At 37.1% G+C, this 20,204-nt stretch overlaps 1 protein-coding gene across 6 annotated transcripts in view; it reads right to left on the reverse strand.

Annotated features, from left to right (window-relative positions):
* Positions 1 to 20,204, reverse strand: part of EPS15 (epidermal growth factor receptor pathway substrate 15) — a 65,517-nt gene that overhangs the window by 18,240 nt on the left and 27,073 nt on the right. For all 6 annotated transcript variants that reach the window (XM_014250651.2, XM_014250649.2, XM_014250650.2 and 3 more), the window contains 12 exons: positions 19,168 to 19,209; positions 18,192 to 18,281; positions 17,828 to 17,875; positions 16,769 to 16,864; positions 16,300 to 16,365; positions 15,752 to 15,877; positions 15,259 to 15,318; positions 14,304 to 14,498; positions 12,669 to 12,814; positions 11,731 to 11,890; positions 8,188 to 8,273; positions 2,829 to 2,901 (listed from right to left, as the gene is read on the reverse strand). In XM_014250651.2, coding sequence (XP_014106126.2) covers positions 2,829 to 2,901; positions 8,188 to 8,273; positions 11,731 to 11,890; positions 12,669 to 12,814; positions 14,304 to 14,498; positions 15,259 to 15,318; positions 15,752 to 15,877; positions 16,300 to 16,365; positions 16,769 to 16,864; positions 17,828 to 17,875; positions 18,192 to 18,281; positions 19,168 to 19,209 — 1,188 coding nt within the window. The remainder of the gene's footprint in view (positions 1 to 2,828; positions 2,902 to 8,187; positions 8,274 to 11,730; positions 11,891 to 12,668; positions 12,815 to 14,303; positions 14,499 to 15,258; positions 15,319 to 15,751; positions 15,878 to 16,299; positions 16,366 to 16,768; positions 16,865 to 17,827; positions 17,876 to 18,191; positions 18,282 to 19,167; positions 19,210 to 20,204) is intronic.

Consider the following 20,204-nt stretch of genomic DNA (forward strand, 5'->3'; position numbering starts at 1 on the left):
AGTATACAGCAGTCAGACTAGGAAAAATACTGGTTATTTCTAACCCATGAGAGAAAAATCAGCACACACACAAAAAGCTCTTAGAGCAGCTACCGACTTGGATAATTGGGACACTCTTGATCCATTCATTTTCACATGGCTTTGAAAAGCAAGGATCAGCTGACACTTAACACAAGCAGTGGAGGAAAAAAGTAACAGCTTAAAGAGACTTCAGCCTCCTTTTCCCTAAAGGAAGCAAGAATTCACATCCATGTAAGCTAAATATAGACCACCTCCACTTTTGTCTGTCCTAGGCACAGCAGTAGAGAAGCACTGAAGAGAGCTAACTAAGCCTGATGGCTGCCAGAAGAGGAAAGAAGGAAAAAACTCAACCAAACCCAAAACCTGTGGTGGTTTTTGTTCACATATGCATCTAACCTCTCCAGAATTAAAATCTGGAGTAGATATAAGACAGAAAACTGGCTATAATACTCTAAGATGCCTCTTCATGAACTAAACCAGACTCCAATTAATCTTCAAAGACCACCCTTCAGCAAAGAAGCAACATCTTAATGTTCAAGCACTGAATGAGGTTCTAAATGAAAACCACTAAGGTACTTGAGGTGTTACAAACTGGCATTCTGATGGTAAAAGTAATCCTTGTATTAGATTTATGATCATTGTAACTCTTTATGCCAATATAGTGTAGGATAAGGAAAGGTTAGGAATCCATATCTCCATGGACAATGGATTTAATAGCTTGCCAGTCTATCCTTCCCAAGACAATTCATGTGCTAGAAAAAGTTAAACCTGCAAGAGGACAGAAAAGTAAAACTTCACTCACTTTCTAATGGCATTGGTGCACTGCAACAGGGAAAAAGAAAATCCAATTCTGAGGGATACTCAGTGCACCTAACTTTGAGGGAACACCCCTTAGTCTCTGCTACTAAAGAGCTGATACTCTAACAAGCACATTAAACCCCATCAATATGCTATATCTTCCTTATAACTCTTTTTCTGCCATTGCTTTTTAGTACCAATTTACACAGTATCAAAATTATTTTACAGAAGAAAAAACTGTCATTCTTTCCCTCCTCCTATACATATCAGTCTGATTGATCACTGACCATGGCTTTATTTGAGATTACAAATAGGTCTGTGGAAGGAATTCTGGTACCAGAAACTGAATTGTCCTTCCACAAAGCTAGCTTAAGCAAGGAGGCAGGTTAGAGCAAACTGGTTTTGTAGACCATCTTTAGAAATGTCCTCATTAGAATAAAACCAGAAGAAAACACAAGGCAAAGATATCCTTAGTCTGTCACATTATTCTCTGAAGTTCTAGTAAGTTTTTTGAAACATGGAGGTCCTCCACCAGTCAGAAATAGGAAAAGGTAAAGGGCTACCAGATTAAATAAATGCTGCGGCCATTTCCTGTTTGATCCTGGAGGTTTCTCGTTTTTCTGACAAGCCAGTAATAGATTGTTCCTTCTCTGCAGACTGACAAAACCCTGTAACTATATTTAACAAACACCTTGTGTGACCACTAACAGGTTAAAGACCTGAGACAGCTGCTCCCAACACCACTGCTCAGGATACAGAGACTCAGGGGATTCTGTGATGCCACAGCCTATCAAACACACATGGATGACACTGTAACATTCAAGGTAAGGTTTTTATCAAGCTTAAAAGCCTTTTGTGCAAAGGAACCAGAGAACTCAACCCTCATATGAACAAACACAGATTCCAGAAGACATCAACAAAATAATCTTGTGTCCAAAGCCAAGAATACCCCTGAGAATTCTGTGAAGAGTGGGAAAGGGAATCTGCAGGGTGGGGAGGGGAACGACCGTGGAGCACAGGCATGGGCAACTTCCACATGCATTCCTGCAGCTGCTGGAGCTGCTGCCAGCATGACCAACAGGCCAGCATCTGATTATCTCCTCAAAGGTCACACTATTAATTATCATCCAGACTCCAAGGATATTAAATATCCCTGCACAAAATTCACAACTCTTGTAACACATTAGCTCCTTTTCAGGCCAACTGAAATTGAAATGCCAAAATCTTGCATTATTTGCTCTTAAGTAAAGATTAAGGAAAACAGTAGATTCTTAAAATAAATTTAGAAATGAATATAAGTGGTCAGTTATCACACTGAAGATTTTTTTTTTTTAAACAGCAACTGAAAAAATGTAACTGAAATATTCCTTTGCAATATTTAATTCAGAGCTTGGCTAGTCTGTCAGCACTCTAAACACTGATGCTGACTGCATAATTTTTAACGTCTGCAAAACACTTGTAAATTTAAATTTTCAGATATTCAAAAAATTCAGTATCATCCTTTCAAATAAAAATCAACAGATTCCTTTTAAAATTCACTTATATTAAGGCAAAATTAACTTGAGGCAACATTTCTCCCCAGCTGGTAATTACTGCGCCTTTTAAGAAGCAGCCCTATACACAAGCCCTTTTAATTCAGCCACTTAAGTTTATTAATTAATTTACAGTGCTACAGTGTCCTCTCTAGTTTTAATTACACAGTAGACAGTCTTGCTTAAAAAAAAAAAAAATAGAAAGAAAAATCTATTCTTTTGTAATATTTTTCATTTAAAACTCCATGCATGCTATATATCCTATAGGGGCTTGCACATTATATAAACATACACACCTACACAAGCCCAAAATTATATAGAAAATACATTTCAAAGTACATTCTTTTTCTTAGCCACCAGTCTTTTTTCTTTTTACTGACAAATGATGTGATCTAAAGACTCAGTAATCCCACTATCATTAAAACAGCACATGGTGCAATATCAGGTGTCTGAACAATAAATTATTATTTTATTTACCTGGACTTCACTTGTCCTCTGCTTGATAGCATCTTCTTTCTCCTTCAGGTCTTGCTCTACATTATTCTTTTCCCTGGAAGACCAGCAAACAATGCAAGAATACTTAAGAACATCGGCTACAGCAGGTACCGTTATCCAGCCCCCTAAGCCTGTATCTCTCTTTAAATACATAGTGAAACATTAAACACAAAAGATGTGAAGGATTTCTGCTTTCCAAATTATTTACAAGACAGAAGCCCACATAAGTGTTCTACATAAACCCCCTTGTCTTTCCACCAACTGCACTCCAGTGATAAGAATGGCTCAAAAATGGAAGGGGGCGGGAGGCAGAAATCAATGAAATACTGTCTCCAGTGATCTCACTGTTGCTATGGAGCACTTGTCTAATGAAAACTGCTAGGAAAAGTGGGAGGGATTGCATCAGATTCCATCTATTAACCCCTGCAAACACAGTAATGTCTGTGCTCACAGCAGCCAGGGAGCACTCCCACAGGCCAATAGAGCCATTAATGCCCTTTGCCTGTCAGATTTTGGACCTGTCTGTTGGGAAGCTCAGGCAGGAGCAGGAAGGTTGGCTTGGCTTGCTGGAATCATGATCTGCTCAGACACTCCACATGGAGTGATTTGCTGTGTCATATCAAGCCTACCTCTACAGACATTTATTCAAGATTAAGTGACTGCTGATAACAGGGGAATTATCACCAATAAATTCTCATCAGTCAGACGTAACAATAGCTTTAAGGGAAAAATCCCACAGAACTCAGAAGAGTTACTGTTACAAAAAAACCATGAGTGTTTCTCTCTAGACAGCATACGGAATCTTTTCTCCTTTCACAGATGCAGAAAAACATTAAGCATTACAGTTTTTACACAATCTTCTACAGATATTTACTTTATTTACAGGACTCTGTTAATAAACGAACAAACACACTAAAGCTAGAATTTTAACAATAAACCTAACATTTCTAAATGACATACTAGAGTGAAAAGCTATTAAGTTGTATTACTGATATAAACCGAAATTAAGAATCTTCATAGTTTAACAGCAGCAGATTGTTAATCAATCTAAAACTATTTATTTGTTTACTCTTATTTGATACAGAAGAAAGTATTTCTGTGTTGAAGTAAACAGGTCTACTCTAAGATCTCTTTACTCAAGCTGAGAAAGTTTTGTTTACTGCTAAACCACACACAATGGAAAATAAAAAGAACCCAGATGTCAGATCTTAAATGAACATTTGCTCTGACAAATAATTACTACAGGTTATCTTCTGCTATTATTTTTCTCATTATGTGATGAAAGAGCAACTTCCTGATTATGCCCAAAGGGGAAGTTTAAATTGAAGGAAAAGGAAAGATGCGGAAAGAGGAATTCTGAAGACCAAGGCTATTTATTCTGTTAAGTGTGATCCTTCAACTTTCATAAAATTCCTCACTCACCATTCATCAGAAACTGGAAGTTCTAAAAAAACCCTTACCTTTTCAATCAAAGCTACAGCACACTCCTCTAGCTCAATAAGCATCTGTAGCATAGTTGTACTCAGCTATTGAAAGCACTGCAACACAGGCTTTAAACAAGCTCTGTTGCTTTGGCTTCCTTACTTTTCCATGAACAAAGGTCTCAATAAAGCACTTCTAAAGATCTCTGTACAAATCAGGCTGAAAAATACCTCCAAGCCCTCTAACACCCATCAAGCACAGCCAACATTCGTTTATATTCTTCCTGATTGATGATAAAAGAGAGTAGGAAAACAAATACTTGTTTTTTTTTCCTGATGGGGTGGGAAAACTGAGCAAGAAATAGAACTGCAAGCAGGTGTGTGTGGTCAATATACAGCCTTTCCACATTACTGTCACTGATGTGCCTAGGACTGTCAGAGAAACAGATTTCAACACACTTTGTATTTCAACACAAGCCAGGTATCTAAATCCTTGCAATCTGGACTAAGCAACAGGATATAACACCCACCCACTGGCACTTCCATGAGCCAAATCAGAGCACAAACAATGAATTGGAAAGAATCAAGTGAAAGAAGTATTGTCAGGCAGAACAAGAAAAGCTTAGGCAGCAGTCTCAGGCAAAAGAAAACAAGCTGAGTGTATATAGTCTGCACATAACACATCCCCTCCTCCCCCAGAAATGCCTCTTTGTTTCAAAGAAAACGCAGACCCACTAATTCACTAATTCTTCTGAATACCTCTATTTCTTTTACAAACTATCTTGCTATGCCCCTGTAGGAATACTCAGCAACTGAAAGAACCAATAACAAGTAACAAAATTGATTTATTGGATATGACAGATTTCCTGGATCATAAAGTCCCTTACTACATCCAAAAAGCAACCCAAAAAGAACTGTGGTCTTGCCAACAAAGGACACTTGTAACCAATTCAAGTCCATTTTTGAAAGCAATACAATTTCCCTATGCATTTTAATAGGTCAGGAGAACCTCATATCAAATAAACTAAAAGCAATGACTAATAGATGGTTTCTCCCATACAGATGCTTCATGTTTTACTAAAATCCCTAAATATAATACTAATTTGTGAATGGAGTAATTTATCAATGGGAGCCAGCACACTGCAAATATCTGTCTTAGCTGAGAACTGCAAAGTCCCCATGTCAGCAGAGGTGCTCAAGCCAAACATTCAACCCTGGCCAGGCTGAATCACCTTAGGTACAAAAGCAAAAAAATCACAGCTCTTTTCCATAATAAGATGATGACTACTCACAGAGCTGGTAGGATTATCTACACTCATAGTTGCCCAGTATTTCTTATTTTCACATTCATCTGTAGTTTTGGAAATTCTTAATATAGTAGTACTTCAATTTGGCAATACTAGAAAACATGCCAAGGGGTTGCCTTGTTTCTTCTAACATTTGTTACTCACAACCTCTTCTGCTTCAACAGTTCAGTTACTTCCAAACCAGAGGTTGAGAAGAAATTATTTATTCTACATTACGGTTCTTTGCTTTGCTAAGTGATGTAGATGTCTGAAATTTGAAACAAAGATTTGATGCAAGTGTATGGCAGGGAGAGATTGTCCTGTTTTTCTGGGGGACGTTTTGCTTTTTCACTGCTATTGAGAGACCACTTCACCAGCTTTATAGTCCTTTCAAACTGATTTATAATTAAAGACAATTTAAATGTTGCTATCCATCATACGTGAAGGATGACATCTCTGGTGAGATATCCCAAGTTAAGCTCAACTACTGCTTATGTTTAGAGAGCAATGTAGTGTCAGTAAAGCTTGAAGAAATTCTGTGAATTTGTGGGCCGTAACTAATTTTGAAAGCAAGAAAACAAAGCTGGGTTTGTTGGGGAAGAAAAAGGTTTTATGGCTCAAAAAAGAATATTAGGAACATCTGGCCTAGCCTCCCACCATGCTGATCAAGAAAAGCTTCAAATAGCTTTCTAAAAATATAGTGCAACTGAAACAGAATTTAGAGACAGCAGGCCCAAAATGGTGCAGGTTCCACAATGTCCCAAGGCAAATCATTCCCCCCACCAGAGGGGTATTATCCTCCCTATGAAGTGTTCTGCAGTTTATTCTTGATCTGATCCTCAGCCTCAACTTCCTGACACTGTATTTATCAAATTAATAATAACAAAGCTATGGGTCACCAGACCTCTTTCCCACACAAACTGCTGAGCCACAAAGACATCACCTCTGTATTCTTTGCTCAGTCTCTCCAAAAGCTGTTTTCCACATATTGTCATTCTTTTGACCATTTCCTCTCCTGCCTTTTTATTTCCCCTGAAGTGCGCTTCAAAAATAGATTCAAATTCTATTACTGGATCTCAAAAATGCAGCTCTTGGACACTTCTCAATGGAATCAGAGACTAGAATTCTTATATATTGACTCCAACAGCTGAATAATCTATCTTGTTTAATAATGAACAAAAATAACTTCAGTTTAAATTACATTTTTATATGACAACTATCAAGTCTGAAAGTGTACTTCACCAGTTGTAATAGAAATGTGGATTCACCAAAGATTAAAAGTTTCCTACTTTTAGCACATTGTTAATCCCATTCTGCTCTGAACCGCTAAATCATATAAATTTCCCCTTTCTAAAAACAAATACACACTAAGAGTTGCCCCTACCCTATCTTCAACAATCTAGTATCAATCAATTTTTCAATAATTGTCAATGTATATTTGCCCTTTAAGAAATGGAAGTAGTGACTTTTTAATGGTTCCTTCCTACCTCACAGTAAGAAAAGAAAACCAGACTCAAACAGCCTGGCTTGCATGTCAGGCTGTAAGCCCACCTACTGAAAACCAACTTCATCTAAAAATTCATCTCAGCCAACAATTTATTTCCCTCTAAGATACCAACAGTAAATATATACAGTTGCAAATCCTATTTCAAGTTAATAAATATGAGTGTCCAAAACTGGAATTAATATGACCTGAAGAACAGTGCAGGCAGAGCAGGGAGAAGCAAGGAGGCAGTGGGAGTAATAAGAGAGAGTAAGCAAGCGAAGTGAAAAAATATTTATGCATTTAGGAAACAGACTGTGCTCTGACACACTGCCAAGTTAAATCATTCCCACAAGTGACATGAATTAGAGAGGCAGATTTCATCATGACAAAGCACCTGCACTTAAAAAATAGGAGCATTTACTGCTCCTAATAGAATTTTCAGTAGATTTATGATAGTAACAAGAAAAACACTGAAGAAAAATACTTGCTGTCTCGAGAGCATGACCAACACTATAGAAAATATATTAATTTGATTTTCTTGAACACCTGAAGTCGTCTTCATTACCTCAGAAATAATTAATGGACCCAAGAGTCTGCAGACATCAAAATAATTTTTCTCAGTCCAGCAGTTTATTTTATTACATGAGAGGCACGCCCATCTTTGCCTTCATCGAAACCCTAGCAGAGATTCATGCACAGCTTCCCACACCCTATCCTGCATACTTACTGATCTTTTCCATCTTACTTCTCTTACTACCACCAAAAACAAGTCCTTGGAATGCCCTCTACAAATAAAAGACAACTGACACCATTTATATATGGTTCCAGCAGACTAAGGATTTGCTCCATTCACATCTGCCAATAAAGATGAACAATGGAGAATATTTCCATATTGGGTTGCTGAGATACACACCTCTCTGAAACACACCTTGAAGGCAGGAGGGACAGACCCTTCACAGTCCTGCTGTCATTAAGGGCATATGAGTGAACAGAGAGCAGCAGTGTCACACTGTACTACAGACATGCTGACCCTTTACTTAGCAGAGCATTACCACCTGCTTTTCTCTTATGCACTGGACTGTTTTCTAAAGAACAATACATAGCACAACTGAATCCAAGGCAGCTCTGGCTATTCCTCCCTTACGTACCTCTGCAGGTCCACAATTTCATTGTTTAATGTATCAAGTTCTTTAATTGCAGAAAAATCTGCTACAGAATTCGGTCCTTGAGTACTCTGAAAGATAAAAAATAAACATTGTTAGTCAAGAGTTTATGCTGTTCAACTACTACATTACTTTACTTTTTGTGGCAACATGAGCTATCCTCTTGTAACAACTGCTGGTAGCATTTTATTTCAAGCTTTCAGTCTTAGAAACCCCAAAAGAGTACAGATGCTGTATGAGCAGAACACAACATACAGCCAAAGCAAGGAGACAGCTCAATTCTAAGAGAGTTTGTCTCCTGCACACCCTTGAAGAACCCTTCCACAAAAGCACAGGACTACCTAATCATAGAAAAAAACATACAATCTTGTTCTAAAATCAGATTTATCTTACAAATAATATTTAGGTGGTTTTCTAGTGTTCATTTGAGAGAGGTTTGCTTACTATTTTTGTATTTCTTCACCTTAGTGATCCTTATGTTGACACTGATTTGCAAGGCTTTAAGCAATACTGAGCTGATTTAACAGAACCTCCAGATATTCAATGAAACTTTGATAATATGAAGTCACACGATAACTTACACCCATGAGCTCCCATTTACTTAATGTCTTTATAAGACAATGACTGTAATACAAACGATTTGTTTCTAAAAAAGTACACATAAATGGATAGAGAACAAAAGCTGAAGACAGAAATTACAAATGCTGTAAATATACTTCTGTGCCTTGTCACAACACGAACATGCTTAGAAAGTAACAGCCATTGTAGCTACATCCTATAAATACATCAGTTCCTTCAAGTCTTGAATAAAGTCATCCAGGACAAACATAACATTCTGAGGATAGGTATCTACATATAATTTAAAAAGGCAAATGATACCCCAAAATAACACAGAAGTTTTTAGATGCTTAAGTTTCCCTACAGATAAATCAAGATGCTATTAACCATGTGCTTATTCAAACTGATACTCTGGGGAAGAAAAAAAAACAAGAGCTATGAACACCTAAACTGTGAGCACACTGTGGCTGAGAGTATTATTCAGCAAAGCTACAGACTATTCATGCATATTTTACTAGCACAAATGGTATAAACTGAGAACTTAAAAAAATGAAACAAACCCAAAACAAACAAATAAACAAAAAACACACAAAAAACCAAAACAAACAAATCAACAAAAACTGCACACGAAGAAACCCTACAACCATACAACTATTCTTAAACTGGTTAGTGTACAGCTTCTCAAATGGGCAAACTAGCTATGATGTTCAACCCTGTCCTACAGGAATTACTCAGGAGTTTTGCAGAGTTGATCATCGCATTCCAATGGGGGTTTTTACTTCTCCTAGGACAAGGATAGAAGGAACATGTGGAAATATTAGCTGCAAGAATTTTTTTTTCCAGGCCTCCTCCTTTCACCAGTTAAAGAAATTCTGCATACAAATGCCAGCATCTACCTTGAGGAACATGAAGCTCAATCTTATTTTCAATTGTTCAGGAGAACTGGTGGGGGGCAGAACCATAAAAGCCAACATCTTTTAGCTTCAATATGCATGTTATCAAGGACAAGTTAGAACCATAGGCTGCCATTACTAGACTGTAACATGCATGTAAAACAGCACCTCCAGTTTTAAACTCAAAGTCATAGTAAAAGGAAATTTCCATCAAAATTCTTTGAGAGGACCTTACATAAAAGTTTAATTTTTATGGCTTGTCATGCAAGTTATGACTACAAACAGTTCTAGGTAAAGAAACACAGCAACAAGTCTTAAGCCACAATGGAACACCATTTTACTTACTAACTGATATTTCTGCTATCACCTTTGTACAGATCAACTCAGAATATGAAGCCTAAGTTGGTGTTTTGGGATTTTTTTAACCATGTAAGCCACTCCACATCAAGAAAACCAACAAAAAGCCTGTCTCTGCCTACTGACTCAATCCTTTGAGTTCAAATCTTGAGCAATAATCTTGGACAAAAAAGTTCTTTCATATCAACAAGACAACACCTCTTTTTAAAAAGCTCAAAATGAGCTGGAGGTTCAGCTCGATTTAGTAAAAAAACCTCTTGTTAGGGATTTGCAGGGCTAATTGAAAGCTAACTTACCTTCTTACACAATATTCTTACTCATCACATAAGTTAGTAATGAAAAAAAAAATCACACTGATGTCTTCGAGAGTTTTATAAAATCAACTTACATTCACAGAACAGCATTAACCAACACTGAGCTCATCTAATGCTTTCTAATCACTAAATTTTCTGTGATATCATCAGTAAACCCATGGGTATTAATCCTAATGACAACTGCCAAATGCCACACTGGGCTACCACTACTCTGTCACCACTTCCCCAGCAGTTTCACCAGGAAGACACAGCATTTTCTCTTTACAGTTTAAGCAGCCAACAGGAACAGCCCCAGAAGTCTGGGCTCACAGGAGAACCTTGGGGTTATTCTGGATTAACAAGACTGGAAATCAGCAGAACTTGAGACTGCTAAACACAGTGACACTAGAGAGAAATGCTGAGCTAATTCATGACTATGCGAGAGTCTTAGAAGGATGTTCATTATTAAACCAACAGACAGTAAATATTAGAAAAGCAAAGTTTCTCTAACCTTGAGAAAGCAGAGTTAACAAACTGACAGAATAATAAGGATGAAAAGCAGAGTGGTGCAGAATGGAAAAAAGAGTCCAAACTAGAAAAGAGACATAGAAAGGAAAGCAAACATACAAAAAAGATTAGTAGAGTTGCAAATAAAACAATTACTTTTTAAAAACAGAATGCAAAAACGAATTAGATACCAGTTACAGAAACTCAAAAAAGTAGTGTCAAATTTTGAGTTTCATTTTTCCAGGTGTGAATTTTTCATTCTGTTTAAGAAAGCTGTAGAATTAGGTCAATGTATTGCACAACCAAGAAAAGGTAACTCACATCAGACTTCATGATGTGTAAAACACACTAGAATTTGTGATGACCTCTACCATTTTGATAGCTACAAATTGGACAGCTGAGGTACAGCTCACTGCTGGATTAAGATAGATAGCAGCCAATAGACTATGAAGATATCTAAATGATCTGTGAGTTATAAAAAGCAGGACCATTTACTTTTAAAACTTGAAATAACTCTAAACTTTTAGTTTACATTGTTTCCAAATGTATTAAAAAAAAGATTGATGTAAAAAAGGTAACTGAATACATTAGGAGAAAAGCAATGAACTTGTGCGTGTCACTTCAGATAGAAACTCAAACTTCTTTAAAATGGCAGCAGAAGGATTATTCTTTCAAAAGAGAAAATAATGCTTTCCCAACATAAGATCTCTCTGCTTGGTTGGCAGGTGTAATAAATGACAGCTTCATTTTGAAATATGGATGGAAGTTTTTTGTCAATTCTTTGCACCTAAGTTTTGTTTCCTTCCTGATATTATGATAAATTTAAGGTATGCCAGCACTTGATGTTGCTTCTTGCGCAGCCTTTGAAATTAACATTATTTGTTTGAGATTTACACTGCAAATGCCAAACCCATCCTTACCTTCTGTACACTGACACCCCTGTCTGAAGGTGGAATCATCTCTGGAGTCAGAGCCTGAGGTGGATCAATGCCCTTTGTTAACTTCTGATTAATTAAATAGAAAGCCAAAGCAAACTGTTCCTTTGAAAGCTTCCCGCAGTCCTTGGTGTCACAGAGAGCCCTGTACAGAGATGCAGATGAAATAAAAATATCCTCATTTCTCCAACACAGCCCTATTTAGTGTAGTTGCTGTCATTTACAAATGTGAAAATTGCTAGGGTGTATCTTGTTTTCTACAACAAAATAGACATAGGAAACATCACTCAAACACATACAGCCACTTTCACTTTGCATGTTGAGGCCCTCAGCTGTGCTCTCGTAAAAAGAACAATCAAGGCTGTAGGTCACTAGCAACACCTTCAGAACCAACACAAGTTTATTTACATTTTCCTGATTTTCCTAAATTAGCAGTTGTGTTAACCACAACTTGGGAAAAAAACAGTTGTTCCTATCACAGCAGCCTGCAACAGCTCATAGCAGGGAAAGAATTAAAAAAGCAGTGAGTGTAATGAAGGCATTGCTGTAATGAATAATGCTAAATGAACACACAGCTGTAAAGAAAGACATAGAATGAGATGGGACATAAATCTTGCATGCTAACTATTTTATAGAAACAATTTCCTTTCCCAGTATATGGGTAGGATCAGTGATCAGACACCTGCAATGATGTGATGTCTTAAATACACAGGGATGGCTGAAGTGCAGTATTTGTATCAATCTATGTTCAGGCATAAACCTGATTTCCACCCATTTCTGTCCCAGAGCAGAAGCAAGTTATCACTGATTATACAAAGGCCATGCTATCATATACAGAAATGTCACTTTCAGAAATGTCAGCATAGCAAGAAGTGAGAACTATGCCATCATCTACACAGCTGTCACAGGAAAAAAAAACCTACCAGATATGTGCAAGGAGAGCAGAAGGCAGCCCTGTTTTCAGGAATAGTTCTCTGGCTTCCACACCTGACACAAATCCATCCATGTCCTTGTCAGTTTTCACAAAGATCTCATCGTACTTAATTTTGTCTGCAGGCGATACAACCCACTGAAGGGGGGTGAGGATGAAAGGGAAAAAACCAAAACCACAATACTAAGATACAGGCAAGTTCTGTTTCCAGTTCAGACTTACATAATTCAAGGACTACAGCACAGATTTTAACAAAGTGATACAGGTGCCTAGTTCATGAACCAGTTTTATCCTCCCAAATAGACATGCAGAGGTCCTCAAGCAGCTGCAAAAGTAGAAGTGAAGTATTTCTCTCAGTGAAGCACCCAGGCTGCTTGGTGCTGCTCTACCCCTTTGCCTATGCAACAAAGGCATTCCTTGGAGGCTGAATCTCCTTCCTCATCACTGTGCCCAGCCACAGTCCTGCTGATTGGCTCTGTCAATTTTATTCCCCTTTACACAGCTGGAAACCTTTAGCTGGAGAGACCAGGGAGCTGCTCAAGCCTATTGTTAATAGCTGGGCACATTCTAACTTGAAGAATTTACATCTGAACAAGGTAAAGATGGGAATTAGAGCCACTTCTGTTACTTGAGCAATTTTTTCACAACACTCAACTAATATAAAGTTATCTGGAGTTTTTTGAGTGAAAATTGCTGCAAGTGCATGTATGGATGCTAATTAATTTCAGTGCACACAGACAATTAACAGATAACTCCCAAATGGTGCTGTATACAAACTGACCCAGAATGGCACTGCTCTGCAATACATACAGCAAGACTTACTCTCAGGCAAAGAAATTTCCAGATTAAAACCTTGGCACCTCCAAAATTAAGATGCCATTTCTTACTGATTACTCAAATAAGGGTACCCAAATGTACAAGCTGCATCTGATGCATTAAGTACCACAGTTCTGACTTTAAATACCCTTAGCAAAAATTTTTTTTTTCTTATTTTGAATACAACAAGTTATATTTAAGCTACTTGGAAAGACATTTCCCAACTTCTCACTGCAAAATGATGAGGAGTAAATAAGATGCCTGGGTAGGGTAAGAGGCACCAAAGTGCCTAATAATCACATTCAGAACAAAAACCAAATCTCCTGTGTCTAAGTGGATATGCTGGACCTTTTGTTTCTTTTTCCCATTGCTTGCATTTATCAATTCCATTTTAATTCATGTCTTCTCCAAATTGCACAGATGCACACACATACATGACTGCCATAATCTGTTTTAAGAATGTATTCATATTCCAATTAATCTTCATCCAGAAGACTTGTGCTCTGTAGATGTGTACCTGGACTACTATTTTTATTTTGAGCTTGAAATAATTTGTGTCAAAAATATCTTCAAAATCTGTATTAAGCATTATTATTTTATCCAACTGTTTATTTCCGAAGACATCTAGGAAAAGTAAAACAGGGTAAATTTTACACCTCTCCCATCTGGTCTTCCCATCAGCCTCCTAAAACCAACCAACAGGGCAAGAAGCAAACCAAAAACCTGTATCAAGTTTCTTCATATAGGCAGTCTCTGAAGAACAGCATTGAGAGCAGAAATCTTCTAATCTCCAGTAACTCCAGAACTGTACCTGTGCTAATGGTGTTTTGGCAGCTAAAATGCCCACAGGTGGCAAGGACTGATGAGACTCTTTGGTTGAAGATGGTATTAATGGCATTGCTCCTGGAACACTGAGAGGTTTTCTCTTGGATGGTGGCACCAAAGCTGCAGGCAAGGACATTGGCACTGGTTCTTTCTCCAAAGCACAGTATACCAAAAACATGGCCTGAACAAGAAAAAAAAGGTGTGTGGATGTAAATATATTAGAAATATATATATATAGAGAGAGAGAGAGACTAAAGAATTAATTAACAATTAACTTTGTAGCATTTTTTCATTATGTTTCCTCTTTACAAGCCCCTCAATTGATGCAGCTCATTGTCTTCTAAATTGTGTTCTTCATTATCACTTTCTTTTGGGGATCACTGCTTAGCAAGTGAAGTTCAGTATCTTTTAGAACATTAATTTTTCAAGCTTGTGCCAGTACTTATGGAATTTTATTTGAGAGAAGACTTCAAACACTTTAATTTATCACCATTTCCCCAGAAATTGCTCCACTTAGCATTTAATTCTTTTGTTGTGGCCATGTCTAATTTAACATTTCTTACATTATTTCATCAGTCCTGGCATTAATAATGTTAAAATTCTAACTTACTACAAACTTTCCTCAAGGATACCTTGAGGCATTCAAGTTCTATAAATACTGAAGGTTAAGGTAAAACTCAGTGAAAACACTCAGTGTCTCATGGGACAGCAGATCTCAGGTGTAAGTTTTTAATGGCTCATCTAACCCACAAAGAAAGTTACTGCTTTGTAATGAGACACATTCAACAAACTGACAGAAGCATTAAACAGCACTAAAACTTGATTAAGGACTCTGAATAAAGATAATAGATGAACCACACAGTCAGAAATTAATACACAGTGCATCTATTTTAAACCTTGCCATCAGGCTTTCAAAATCCCAAGAGGCAGAAGATACTTACAACTGCAAACTCATCTCGATCCAACATTCCATCGCGGTCAATATCACTCAACTCCCACACCTACCAATGAAAAGCAGAATACTGGGATCTTTGACTAAACTGCAGCAGTTTCCTACTTAAAACCTCATTAATAAAACCCATGAAAACAGTCTCCCTCCACCACTTCTCAAGCTTGATTAATAGCATTAGTTTTTTTTGTAAATTATGTAATTCACATAAACCACACAAAAGCAGAGAGATTCTTAAGCTGGAGACAGAGGCACCCAGCCCTGACCCAAGTTAAAGAGTACACATAACTGATACACTACAGTTGGAGGTGATCTATCCAAATAGCAAAAGAAATTTTATTTTTCAGTTTAACAGTTGCACTCCATGAGATCTTGTTTAATAGTTAGGCTCATTACTACAAATCTTCAATTTGAAATACAGGTATTATTGAGTGCAGCACAGGTATTACTTGTGAACTGACAATTAACAAGAAAGATATTCTTACTCGTCCTAAGATATCCACTGGCAGTTTTGAATTAAGGAGCACAGGTTTCACCTTATCCCCTGACAACAGTCCATTCACTGGATTTAGGCTGTCAAAAATAGCATCATACTTGACCTTGTCTTCCAGCTGCAGGGGCACAAGAAAAATATTACTTATGCAAACAGTCACATTCATAGCCTAAGAAGCAGAAGTTCTTTCAAGAGTGTTAACTTTTTTTAATAAATACACATTGCAGTTCCTGATGCTTGTAAGAAAACATCAAAAAGATATTATTTTTAAGTCAGAGACTCATCAAAACCCTGTGAGATTTCTAGATTTCTTCAATTATTTTCCTGGCTTCACATAATAACCTTTTTTTTTTTTCTATAGCTTAAATTTCTAAACATGAAGAGATTTCCCAAGGGTCAAATGTTCTTATTAAATTAGGCTTATTAGCCCAATTACAAATTTGACAGGAATGGTAACTATCATACTTTAGAAATGTAGCATTAGATTTTTCTAAGAAAGACGGGTTTTCCTGTTCTAGGAACAGCTAATATTTAGCTTACCTTTACAGCCCATGGTAGATCACTTGATGCTGTTCCACTGAGTAGCAAAGGACTACTCGTATCAGTCTAAGGAAAAACAAAGCAAAAAACCACCACACATATTAAAACAGACATGATTCTGACTTTGCAAAACCATCCCCTTATTTGAGAAGGTGCTTCTCAAAGGCAGAACTTAATTTTAGTCATTCATATCAAAATTTAGAACAAAAAATTAGAAATGTTTATTCCATTAAGGACAACACTAATAGAACAGATACCACATATCTTCAAATTATACACAATTTTATATTCAAATCCCCATTAGAACATGTAACAGTTTATTCCATGTTGCATGATTTTTTCCCTGTTGTAGGGCCCCATTGCCCTACAACATCACCCTCGGAAGTGTTTGGTATTTGCACCAAACCTTCCCAATTTTTCACTTAAAAGCTGTTCTTACTAATATGTTCAATTAAAAAAGAAATCTTACAAATCTTGGTGGAGGAACAGGCAAGTTAAGACTACTCAGAGAAACATCCAATCCATTCTGTGCACACGCTACAAGTCGCAAAGCCACAAAAAATTCCTACAGGGAAAAGAAAAGAAATTTTGAAGCGTTTATTATATGAAAATATAATTTTAAAAGATAGTAAAATTTCAGAAGAATTAAGAGCTTCTCTAGTATTGCTATATATATGAAAAGTTGCACCAAAGGCGGGTCAGAAAGTGACAGAAAGCAGCAACCAGGAAATGCTGGATTCCTCCAGTAAGAAAAAGTTTCCAATTAATTTTCCAAGAATTTAGTAACTTCCTGGCCAGTGTAGTAAGTTCCCAGCACTCAGTTCTTCTGTAACAAACAGTGAAAATTTGAAGTGTAATTACAGCTGTTTATCTTGGAGGAACTGAGCTGATCCCACAGATGATTAATGGAAGTGGAGGAAAACACAAAAATGAACCAAAAGAAGCCCAAAAAACCCCAAAATTGTTTGGTAGACATTACAACCTCCTCCTCTTCCTACCATGTGAAGAAGCAGTTCCCTTTCCACTGACTGTTATTTATATTTCAAATCAAACAGCAACACACACCAGAGCTTGTGGTAGCACCACTGAGATGTAAAGTCTGTCCCCACAGTGCTCATTGCCACAGCTTGGGAAGGACCAAACAGAATGTACCAATGTCAAGTCCACCAAAATTAAAGAAATAAGAATTTTGAAGACTTTACAAGAATTTTAATTTCTGCATTGTTTCCTACAAGATTATGAGGAAAAAGTCATCTTCTTCATAAATACAGTACATTAAACCTTAAATTACTTCTCAGAAAATTGCACAGCTACACATCAGCCCATTTTACAACCTGCAGAAAAGCTGATGAGGCAGCTGAAGGCTGTTTAATTTATTGTAGTTTCCACTCAAATGTGAATTACACAGCCAGTCAAAATTAGAAAAATCTGTTAGAAAAACTGCTTTCCTGAACAAAAAATTTCAACTCTCATCTTGTTTCAAGGCTGGGTAATGGTTAAGAGTCATACACAATGTAAATAATCATACCTGTTTGTTCAGGATACCTTTGCCATCAGTATCAGCTAGGTCCCAAATCTGAAACATAAAAATAACAGCGTTCACAACACTTGAGAGGAAGCTGGCAAGTCCTCCCTCCATTTATAATGGACTCTTGGAGGAAAGTTCATGACTTAACTTTCATGATAGCACTTAATTATGATGACAAATTTAAATATTGCAATGATTTCCATGACTGGAGAGAAACTATTGGAACTATTGGATAGAACAATTGAAAGCATATTAGGGAAGATCATGTATCCCGTAGTACTACTAAATATTTTAATTTAAACAGGATACTAACTAAGCAAGAAGACAGTATAATTAAATAAATTAAGTAATTGCCATTAAATACCTTTCCAAGCACCAAATCTGTCAATCCAGACTTCTTCAAGAAAACTGCTGCATCAGAAGCTAATACTCTTCCAGCATTAGCAGAATCAACCTGGGGGAGGAAAAAACCCTCATATGACAAACTGGCTTTTGAATTGATGCCATCTCTTTACATAGGCTCTCAAAAAGCTAGCAAAGAAGTTAACAGTCTAGTTAACAGTCACTTTGAGGACAACCTTCTGAACCTATCTAATTAGCCCCTCCTAATCACAGGCTTTTCCTCTTGATGCCATCGAAGCAAGTGATTTTTAAGCAACAGAGAATTCCAGTGTTTGATTACATTTCATTGTCCAGCTCTACATTCCTTACTGTTAGGGTCTGAAAAAGAAGACTCTGCTTTGAAGATACCTTTACCACCACAGCAGAGGGAGATACTTACTCCCTAAAGTGAAACTTATTTACACAATGAAGAAGTTGGTGATATTGGCAGAATACCAGTCAGCATGCATTTCTCCCTGGATCAATAGAGAGATCATTAAAATAGAGTTATTCAAGTTCTTAAGTGGAAACGTATCTAAACTAAACCTTTCAAGTGGGAAAAGGAAACCTTACACCGCCACATGGTGATGATTACATGATGCTAACTGAGCTACAAATGCAAGAAATTGAGTTTCACTCGTAAAAAGTAACCAAGAACATATCAATTCAGCATTTTTAAAGCATTTACTCCATCCCAAGACCTCACAGTCTGTTAGAACTGTCAAGTGATGTAGGTCATACATACCTGGCAGCTCCCTAGAAAATAAGGGTCATCTTACAACCCATTTATACAGATACAGCTCAGACCTAAGTGTTAGCTACTACAAAAATACATTTTAAAGCACTATAATTTTTCTTGAACTTTTAGTTTACACACTGTTGGCCAGGCTGAGTCCATAGCAAAAGAATATCAATTCTTTAAAATCCAAATGAGGTCTGTTCGTTCAGAATATACACACCTGTCGATAGAATTTCTCATATAAAGGATTTGCACTCGATAGCTGTAAAAGAGACACAGAGAGAAAATTAGCCCTGGAGATCCATATTTCAATTTCCCTCTCCCCAGACAAATAGAAATATAGAACACTTTAAACTGGTCTTCAAAGAAGCATTAAGGATTTATTCTGTACAATGATGAGGAACTAGGACAGCTCTTGGTGCTGTAACTTTTAGAAGACTGACTTCTTGTTTTGCAGTCATTGACACCACCCCAGATCAGATTTCCCTCAGCCAGGTCACCAGGTGAGGCTGTGTGAAACAGGAACTCTTAGGCAATGTTGCCTATGGGCAAAAACAGAAACCTGAAACGACTCAGGCTAGGAAGTGCTTTCTAATATTAGAGTACAAAGCAATAAAATTTTATTTCACTCTCCACTGCATCATTCTTTAGAATTTAGCATCATATTCAACCAGTCTGTAAAATTTTCAGTTACCCAAATTAATCCCTGGACTCAAAACTAAACCCACGGCAATGGTACCACACTAAAATAGAATAATATTCTAACTTTGGTTTTTGTAACTTGAACCCTTGTTGGGGATAGCTTCTGCCTTCATTCCACTGCCCTCTACCAGATATTAATGGCTCACCTAAAGTTAAGTGGACAGTTAAAGCTAAGTTAAGGATAAAACAGCTTCTTTGGAAAAGGCTCTTTCTTTATTTTTAAATTATTCTTAGAAACTCCAAGAAATCTAACACCCAAAACAATGGAAAACCTAATCTCTCAGCCTACCCTAAACACCTTTGCCCAACAGACTGACAAGAAATGAAGTGTTAGGGTTACCTCTCCTCCCTAATGTAAAAACAGACACAAAATCAGATCCTGTTTTCGTGAAGTACATGTTGCCTATACCAAAGGCATTTACACAGAAGATAGCCCTAGAATTCACAGTGTGTTGCCCTCACAAACCCTGTGGGAACAAATGAGCATAATACAAGCTAATTACACAATACTTAGTAAAAAAGCCCAGAGCACATAACTTCAAAAATCATCCAAAA

This window comes from Pseudopodoces humilis, chromosome 10, assembly GCF_049639895.1.
Source record: "Pseudopodoces humilis isolate 2021_Gansu_Grassland_sample_001 chromosome 10, ASM4963989v1, whole genome shotgun sequence".
NCBI lineage: Eukaryota > Metazoa > Chordata > Aves > Passeriformes > Paridae > Pseudopodoces > Pseudopodoces humilis.